Source organism: Phoxinus phoxinus, assembly GCF_949152265.1.
Source record: "Phoxinus phoxinus genome assembly, chromosome: 3".
Lineage (NCBI taxonomy): Eukaryota > Metazoa > Chordata > Actinopteri > Cypriniformes > Leuciscidae > Phoxinus > Phoxinus phoxinus.
Genome location: NC_136878.1, coordinates 10,577,571 through 10,587,459, shown reverse-complemented (window position 1 = coordinate 10,587,459; position 9,889 = coordinate 10,577,571). Strand labels below are relative to the sequence as shown.

At 39.8% G+C, this 9,889-nt stretch overlaps 1 protein-coding gene across 22 annotated transcripts in view; it reads right to left on the bottom strand.

Annotated features, from left to right (window-relative positions):
- Positions 1-397: 397 nt before the first annotated feature.
- The window catches only part of fbrsl1 (fibrosin-like 1), a 297,792-nt gene continuing 288,300 nt past the window's right edge, over positions 398-9,889 (bottom strand). For 11 of the 22 annotated variants that reach the window (XM_079607982.1, XM_079607980.1, XM_079607986.1 and 8 more), the window contains 8 exons: positions 8,291-8,362; positions 8,150-8,179; positions 7,975-8,046; positions 7,581-7,713; positions 6,289-6,372; positions 3,737-3,820; positions 2,924-3,185; positions 398-2,831 (listed from right to left, as the gene is read on the bottom strand). In XM_079607982.1, the coding sequence (XP_079464108.1) occupies positions 1,529-2,831; positions 2,924-3,185; positions 3,737-3,820; positions 6,289-6,372; positions 7,581-7,713; positions 7,975-8,046; positions 8,150-8,179; positions 8,291-8,362 (2,040 nt within the window). In that variant the 3' untranslated portion in view covers positions 398-1,528. The remainder of the gene's footprint in view (positions 2,832-2,923; positions 3,186-3,736; positions 3,821-6,288; positions 6,373-7,580; positions 7,714-7,974; positions 8,047-8,149; positions 8,180-8,290; positions 8,363-9,889) is intronic. The other 11 variants (XM_079607973.1, XM_079607978.1, XM_079607979.1 and 8 more) reach the window with 6 other exon arrangements.

Here is a 9,889-nt window from a genome sequence, read left to right as displayed (position 1 = left end):
AAAACATCTCCTGAAAAGCAATCCGGTTCTGTCATGAAAAGTCAACCAAAATTCAGAGGAAAATAATGTTTTGCATAAAGAAAATGAACACTATTTCCAAGGAATCTTTGCATAAATATTTAAATTGCAAAGTACATTTGTAAAATACAATTTAAAGTAGAAATCATCTGCTGCACTGAATCTAATTTATGCTAATTAAAAATAAAAATAAATATTTGGTAATATAAGTTTTTCTCAATATAGGGTAAAATGTGCTTCATTGTCATGAAAATAAATGTGGAAATTGCACAAAAAAACTTTCTTAGTGAGATCAACCCATCCTTGTGTATGAAACATTGCACACTTCATCAACATTCAGCGAGTTTACTGAAGACTATAATTAAATAGCAGACGGGTATGCAGATATAAGGTCCAACTTTTATTCCATACATTTTTAAACCATGAATGTTCATTTTTTCACGCCTAAAGCTCTACTTGTTTTGTATACAAGAGTCTAAGAAAAACAACTGCACAACACCACAAGGTCGACAGAAAGAGTCTATTGCCACCCCAACCATTCCAATATGTTTCCCAGATGTCCAGGTTTTGTGGCTGGAGAAGTGTTGACTGCTAAAACAGTTCCTTTATGACCTGGAGGTTTATAGCTGTTTGTTTCATTGGCTCTTAATTGGACAAATGAATAACAGGTATCCAGGTTCTCACTTTAGAACTCCATTTTGACAACCGTCCAATCAGAACTCTCTTAATCCTCTTTGCATAGATTGCATTGCCATGACCGCACCCCCATTTGATTGGACAGCTCCGTCACCATGGTTTTCAACCTGGAAGTGGTTCTGTTTAATTTCATTGTTTTTTTTAGAAACATTTAAAAAGCCTAACAAATGTACAATGTCATTTCGTTCCAAGTAATATCAACAAGATATTTACAATATCTTTAAATTGTACATAAACCAAACAAGAATATTGTAATGCATATTTGTCTGCATATCTCAAAAAAAAAGAAAAAAAAGAAAAAAACCTCAGAAATGTAACTTTGTACATGGTCAGCACTGAATATCTCCAGGTACCATAGAGCAAATCACCTGTCAAACAGTGAGTTCATACCAATTCAGATATGTAGACATCCATATCCTGCAGCTCACAAGGATAAATACAGGGCAGAGAACAAATGAAACTTAATGCAAATACATAAAAAATGTCTGTACATGAAGGATAGGAAATGTACAAACAAATTTCAGAATATCTTTTCACTTGAAAACTGAAAAGGCATTGGATTAATAATATATTAATATCAAATTTCTGTTTGGTAGTTCACGTTTATGTCTAATATTTGGAGCTTCCAAGAGATGGAGCAACCAACTCATTTCTTCTACTCCAATCAATTAAAAAAAGCCGGTTGATGTGCTTGTTCCAAGGTACAAATCTTTGTACAAATTACACATTTATTTATCGTTTACTCTACTTTGTGTGAAAATAAGTGCATGTTGCCTGTGTCCAACTCAAGTGAGGCATTTTCCTTCCTGGTACGTTACCGTGCCTCCACTTCTTTGGGGTTGCGTGACGGTGAGTACTCCCGAGGGTCCTGGGTGGTGATTGGCGTAGTCCGTCTTGGCGACGCTGGTCTGGCTGCACCAGAGGGTACCAGAGGTGGTGGGGCACTTAGTGCTGCAGTTGGGGGTGTCCGGTTAAGAAGTCCGTTATGTCCTGTTGAAGGGCTAAGCCTTGGGTATGGCATCCCACCAAGGTGTGACATGAATGGTGGCATGTGGGGTAAGTGTCCTTCGATGGGCGACTGGTGAAGTTGGTGAAGCCTTGCCCGATCCAGTTCCTCCCGTAAATGCATCCGTTCCCTTTCTTCAGCCTGTTGCCTCAGTCTCTCCTGTTCCCGCCGAACTTCCAGAAGGTGTTCGTGGTGCGAGTAGTCATGTGACTCCCGTTCCCGATAGGCCCGTTCTGGATCATAGATGCCAGGGAACCGGTGTCCAGGCTCAGAGCGAAGCTGGAAGTCCATGCGCCGCTGAAGGTCGAGGTTTCGGTAAGCCTCTCGTAGAGGATCCCAGGAGAACGCCGGATGTGGAAGGCGGTCTCGACCTGCTGCAAGAGGGCTGACTCCCATAAAAGGTGCCATGCGGGTGCGTTCAAGCGCATTCAGACTTCCCATTTGATGCATGGCACTAAGAGTAAGCGGCAGTGAATGTTGCATGTGGACTCCGTGAAGCGAGGCCGGTGTCGGAGGGTCACTACAGCGAGGAGATGGCGGAGGAGGCTGATGGGATAGTACAGGGTGGTGGTGAGCTATTTGTGTTGTTTGATGAGATGGAGGAGGGACTTGAGGCTTAGTGGGAGCTTCAGATCCAATCACCATCACGTCCTGCTCTTCCTTGCGTTCCTCCTTGATCTTCATGTCGTTCTTTACCTTGTGTAGCAGATCCCCTGAGCTGGTTTCCTTTCTATCCCGCTCACTTTCTTTAATCGGTAGCGGTTGTGGGATACCCATCTTGATTCCTGCATCGTTGAGGACATTTTTCGAGTAAGGAGAGGGCGATCGGTGAATGGATTTGAGAGAGTCATCTGAGGAACGCCTGTCTGTGATCTCCTTCCCTGGAGAACGACTTTCCTTTACCTTTATGTCCCCTAAAATGCCTGCCTCTCGCTGGCGCTCCAAATGCTCTTTCTCAGGCTCTCGGTTGCGGTCGGCACTGCCACTGCGGTGTCTGCCAGAGTCAGTCGAGTTCTGGCTATTTGAGCGGATCAGGTTGCTGATCTGGTAGCTAACTGGAGCGGAAGCTGGAGATGAGCGGTTTGAATGGCGATTACGATCCATAGAGTCTCTGCAACAGGAAAGAACCCATCATTAGTTTAATTAGTAGACAAAAAGAAGGCAAAATAAGATGCTTTGCTCCATGAAATCAGCAACACCAACCTGTCCTTTTCTTTCTCTTCTTTACCAACAGAAGAATCCCTTTTTTCTCTCTCCCTTTCTTTTTCTTTCTCGCGCTCCCGGTCTCTATCTCTATCGTGGCTGTTTGCAGAGCTGCTTCTTTCTGCATCTGCAGATTTGGGCCACTGTGGAGGGGTCGGGAAGGAGGGCGGTGTACGGTGCAGCCGATTCCATGTGTCGTGATGAGGACTACTGAGACCATGCAGCCCTGGACCCTCTTTGGGTCCAAAAACACTGTTGGCCCCTGAAATAACAAGAAACATAACATCAGTGAATCAGATCACAGTCCAGTTCTATCAAGGTTCTGCATACACAAACTGAAAGGTTAATGGGAGTTTCTTCTACAAATGGGGTACCAAGGGCTGCTTTTAAGACTTTTCAGCAGAGAACAAATGAATGACCCAGCGGGCTCAAAAGCTATGAAAAGCAAAGCGTTCCATAGAGATTCTATTTCAATGCAATCAGTTTCACTAAAAGAACTCCCGTTCAGCCAATGAAGGAAGAAGGGAGAGGAAATGAGATATGGCGAACCCCTACTTTGCGGAAAACTAATGAATGCAAGAGCAATGATAAACCAGTTGGGTTGCGAGTTTGAGTTGGGGTGTGAATTTGGCAAAGGCCTGTCTGCGGTAATGCCTGCCTCCCCGTTTCCCTTAACTCTCATTTTGCATTTGCAGCAAAGCTAAGTGCCTTTCTTTCATTCCCACCTCCTTTTTATTCCCTTTGCACTCTCTGTGGTCTACAGCTAAGCTGTGCTGCACTGAGCTGAGCTAGAGGCCGGGGGCCGGGGCTTACCGAGGGTTGGGTTGCCTAATCCACCGAAGGCACTGCTTGAAAGGTTGCTGAGGCCGCCAAAGGTACTGGAGCGACTGAATGGATCTGCAAAATGCCAAACAGGGATTAGCGACGCGGGGCCGGAGGTGCCCGACCATTCCAACCGGCTTTTCTCTTACAAGCCAGCTTTGTTTTTTGCGTCACTGTTACTGCTGCTATTCTAACTCCCTAAGGGTTGTTTATTTCTCCCAGTAAGATTGTTGGAGAGTGTTCACTGGCTGCGGATTAGGAAGCGAAAGGTGCTGGCATGAATAGCGATACCTGATTGGAGTGCGATTGCTAGGGACATTTTGAAATGTCTGATGTGGAAAATGATTAAGTGAAAGCTAGCAAAACAGCTCATGTGTCTCCCATTTCCTCTAAAAGTTTAGGTGATCCTTGCATCTACTTACCCCTTACCACTATTAAGCTATGTATTAATACTTACCTTGCTAGGGATGAAGGAGCTAAAATCATCCATGCAGTTGCATTAATATATAATCAAATTACATACAAAACAAACAACCTCCGTCCCACAGAACTAAAAACACAACTCAGTGTTTTCTATGTGGAACATGAATTTCAATTCCTGAACTCCAGGAATGGATTTATGACTAATCCACAGTGTACTTAAATAAGTAAGCAGTAATTTAGCAAATGCTTTTATGCCAAGAAATTCACAATACACTAATTCACATGAACAATCCCCCTTGGAGCAACCTAGAGTTAAGTGCTTTGCTCAAGGGCACAATAGTGATAAGTTCTTGACTCAGAAACCAGAAGTCTTCTGATTACCAGTCCTGAGCTTTAACTACTAGGCAACACCTCACCCAACTCCGCATTTTAGTTTTCTCTCCATTTCCTTTGGGCCCCAGGTGTTTACAAATTCAAATTGGATTGACTTGAGAGCTCACTGTGTGAAATCAGCATTCATCGCTGAACTCAAATAAAATATCTGATATAAACTGTAGGGGAACACTATCTGAACGAAGCAGAGCCCAGTAAAAAAAAACGAATGATAGTAAAATATACTTGTACTGTATTTTGCTGTACAAAGGGAAACAAAGGTCGAGTTTTGGTCAGAATGGTTTCTGACACAAAATGTGTGTGTGTGTGTTTGTGTGTGTGTGTGTGTGGGGGGGGGGGTAATTTGGTGAATAAAAGACAAGAAATAATAATAATAAAAAAAACAGTCATTGTACACTGTATTATATCATTGTATTGCTTTATATTATATATCGAAAATAAGTGTATTTTATTGTTAAAAAGCAATTTGAAAGTTGAGTTAAGGGTAAAATTGGAATATCTGATCCTTTGGGGAGACACTTCTGAGCCGACTGATACCAGACTACCGGTAATAGGCCTTAGAGTATATATTATTATTTATTTGACGAGAACAAAAACAAGGCTATGAGGGATATTAGTATAGTATTTTCAATTTGTAAAGTTATCTAAAGGTTCTACACTAGGCCATGACTGATTTTTACAATATGTGATGCGATCTGGGAAAACCCACCACATGGTGAAATTTGACATATTACAGATTTTGATACCATATTAAAGCTGGTTCAAGCCCTTTCCAAAACTATTTTTATTTCTTTCATCATTTGTCTGTAACAAAAGTTATGGTTATCTAAAGTCGGCTGATCTCTATGATTTTCAGGAACGGAATGTTGAGAAAAACAGGTTTAATTAACTGTCACGTCCTGCTAGCGGGACGACTTGCGCTTTTTTATTATTGTCTTTTTTTCATATCACATATTTTAGTAATCATCATAGATTAAGTATCATTCGAAAGCTTACGAACTCAAAATTCATCCTGTAAAAACCGTTTTGAAATTGGACGATTGAGAGGCGAGCAAGAACTTTTAAGCGAGCAGCTACTTCATCTGAGCGTTGGATAAAAAAAACATTTTTAAAAACTTGCGTGCCGTTGTAGTTTACACAGGACTGGCGGGACCTTTATTCTGTTCTGTGGTTTATTTTGATAGGTGAACTGTCTTTGTAGTGTTAAGAGAAGGAGAGCTATATGGGCGATTTTTTTTTTTTGCACCTCCGCTCCGCCGTGCATGTTCTTAAAGAGAAAACCAGTCTTTTCAGCTTGCCACTATAAATCGCTATTTTTCTGCTCTAAACAAGTGAATTTTCCCAAGATATATTCAGAGATGATAGACAAGATGTTATAGAATTATCATTTAATGAAAACCCAATTTTGACAAAAAACTGACATTCAATCTATTTTTAGACCTGACTGAAAACGTACCAGCGCGACATCCGGCGGGTTTTCCCAGACCGCATCACATATATATTTATAGGTATATCTTTTACAATATATATTTGGAATTTGGTTTGTGAAATTTGTGGAAAGAGGTGTGCAGTACTACACCATATGGAACAGATTGCATTTCTGCCATTCTTTGCCTTGTTTATGTTCGCATTAAATAAAAGTGATTTCAACATGAGATGAATGCATTACATTTGAATTACAGAAGGACATAGAGAAGAAGAACTATTTAAAATGGTGGTTTACTTACACTTACCTGCCAAATGGCTAGGAGGCAGGAAGCCGGCGTGGTGAGGAGACGGCCCATAGGGTGAAGCAGCTGGATGTCCCGATCCTATAGAATACAGAAAACAGTTAAAAAAGCCAAACAGTTACATTTTGCACCACAACAGAAGTAGATCTTTATATACTTTAAAATAAGACAAGAGACTAAGGTTAGTTTAAATACTTTCTCCTATTCCAGTTTAATGTGGAGAGACAACTAGAAGCCAACCTGGCTCAACCAATGGTGTGTTTAGAGGGAAACCGAGTAGTTTACCCAGACAATAAAAGGACAGTGATGTCTTAGATTGAGTGTTCAGGTTGCATTTCAAAGGGTCAACCGCCTATTCATATGTCATTTGTTAGTGTGTATCATTAATGAAGAAACCAATTACAAGCTCCTTCATGACACCACGCTGCATAATTACAATCCAAAGGGCAGACACGCTCTTGTTGCCCTTCAACAAAGAGCTACCAGTCAATTATATCAGGTAAAATCATTTATATTCATGCCCGTAGCCCCAGCGTTGAGCCAAGACAACACACAAAATAACAACATGCAAATGAGAAAATACAAATCCATGTTTATTATACTAGAGCCATACCAATAAAGATATTGCAGTATAATTGGCAAGATAAGACATAAATAATCTGTGACGGCAGTATCTTGATTGGATTATAAATATAGTTTATAAGTGAAATGAAAATCGCTTTTATACTGTATAAGCTATATCTTAAAGTGGTCAGGTCTAGCAGTGATTTCAGCATCAGGCTTTTCCATAACAGCAGGAAAGGGAATTATTTCAAGGAAGCGTTGTGAAACTGCAACTGTTTTTATCTAAAACTGTCATATTTTTCATCTCAAGAATTTAAAGTAAATATGACGTGGTTACACTCTATTACACTAAGTCTCATTAGAATATTAGTAGACAGTGTTAGAGTTAGGATTAGTAGAATAAGTTGACATGTAGTTGCAATGTAACGTACAGTATATTTAGTAGAACATTGCTGACGGAGCATCAAAATAAAGTGTAGGCAGGTATTAAGCAGAAAGTCTACTAATACTCTAATGTAGTTGCAAAGTTACTTATAGTTAGTGGAATGTCTAAAGTGGACCATTGAAATAAAGTGTTGCCCGACATGTTGTTTGTTACTCATTTTACAGGACATTCAATGAGATTTTTTTTTTTTTTTTAAATAATGAGACTAGGAACGTGTACTGAGAGTAAATAGAGTCAAGTTTGATATCATGTTAACTTTGTGAGTTTTCTTCACACACACCTGTTGATGAGAAGAGGGGTCTGGCCAGGTCATGAGGGTAGGGGAACCCAGGGAACACGCCTGGAGCTGGAGGACGGCTGAATAGATCAAGTTTTCCATTCATGTCCAGTTTATGCGGGTCCAAGTGCATCTGCTTTTGAGAGACAAACGTCATTTTGAGGTTATATTCAATGCGACTATGATATACGTGTACTAAGTCAAAAAAGTACTATTCATTTCTTTATTTGTAAACCTCCCTAATGAGAGAAAATTACTCCGACTTCAATGCATGAATCATTACAAAGTGTACTTCTGCAATCTTGTACTTCGCTCACACTAAAGGCTAGACAATATTAAAGAAAGAGACCACGAAAAGTCATTTCTGAACCTTTTCTTGACTTCCGAGAGAACTTACTTTCATCTTCTGCTGATGATGGTAGATCTGCCAGGCGATTTGAACATGCACAGCACACCATTTACCTGGCTTCTGACATGAGCGAAGAAGACATTTCAAAGCATTAGTGAAAAGACTGTGGCATTTAAGGTGTAACATGCAGGGATTTGAAGGAAAATGAAAATATGATGCTTACTCTTACTGAAGTCCTAAAAGGATCTGTTATCTGTTAGGAAAAGAAATAGAGAAAATAGAGAAAAGTTCAAGTTCATGAAATGCTGAAAACACCACAATCCTCATTAGTTTGTAACGGCTAATCTCTTAGTGGACGGCTTACCCTCGGGTCCTTCTGAAGGAGAGTGTGCGGGACCGTTCCTGGTCTTGATGCAACATCAATAGGGTTTGAGGCCTGGAGAGAAAATTAAGACCTTTTTAGAAAAAGCTAATGGAACAATGGACACTGAGGTCTGTTTCTTTACTATTTTCAATTATGAACTGTTTAGAGATATTACACTGCATTGCATTTTTGGCTGCTTGGTGTGATGACTAATGTCTACCTGGCACAGAAAACATATTTTTTAGGCCTGAAAAAACTGTAGCTTATCCAAATTTGAATTTTGCAAAATTCATACAGGTGTTTTTTGGCTTTGAGTCTGTGTTAACTTTAAGGTTATATACTGTGTGCTAATTTAAAATGAACTTTTTGCAGAAATATGCATTTAAAAATTACTAGCAAATGAGCAAACCATGGTTCATTGCTGTCATGTAATTAAAGCCTTTAGGCTATTTAAATAGAATATAAGCCTATAAACTCAATGTTTTAAAGGGAAACATGTCAGCTCAGGAATCTGTGAATCATCATGGGTGTAGTCTAAAGTTTAAAACTTCACTTTAGTCCCAGGTTTCATGGATGCCACAGTCATTTATTCTAATAAACTTCATACTTGTTGGAAATTCCAGACTCGCTCTACCTTTGACTGGTAGCTAACATAATAGTGAGAGTTATTTGAGAAGTGCCAGGTAAAAACCATTACACACCAAGTGAGTGAAAGCTATATAACACATACACTGCAGAGACACACACATTGCAAAGACACACACACTAACCACCCTGCTTAAGACCACAGTGCTAAGTCTAAAGTTAACACAAAAGCCTCCAGCAGGTTATTGAGCCTATGCCTCTTTGCATAATCCATTAGTGGAGAAAGTGGCAGTGGTAGATTTCTCCATCTGTCTGGAAATGAAGCTGTGTGGGATTTGAGAGCACTCTGAATACTAATGGTGAGGTGAGGCTGGGCTCTAGATCAGGGGACATGCCACATTTCTACTCAATATAGAGAACAGAGAATATAATGCTAACAATACCAGGGATACACAGGGAATGTTTTAAATACCTTAATAGAGGTTAACTGTTCATTTTTATTTGACCCCTTTTTTTAATGACTTTTTTTGTCACTTTTATTATCAGCAAATGTAAAGATGTGACAGGAAATGATTGGGATAGAGAGAAGGGGACAGGATTGAGACACGAGCCATCCCAGATTCAAATCTCTCTCTCTTAGATGGATCTGCTCTAAGCAACCATAGTTTGAACATTTAGGAAGCCTGAATAATAATGCAATGAAATTGTCAACTGAATTTTTTTTGCAGAAAAATAAAGTAATATTTTTTTTTTTTTTTTTTGTCCAAAATAGTTTTGGAGGGATGAAATCATTGACCAAAACAGTAATTGCTTCTCTGGTGCTACATTAAGACTGTGTCAGTATCTATTTGGTGAACACAATGTTGATGAGCTACAACAGGTAAACACAGTGTGGAAGTTCTTGTGACCAAAAATTATGCTAGATTAGTAATATGTAAACTGTTCTATGACTGGTCAATCACCCGTGATCACGACACCCAGAACAGCAAACAGAGTTCAAATACTGTACCTAAT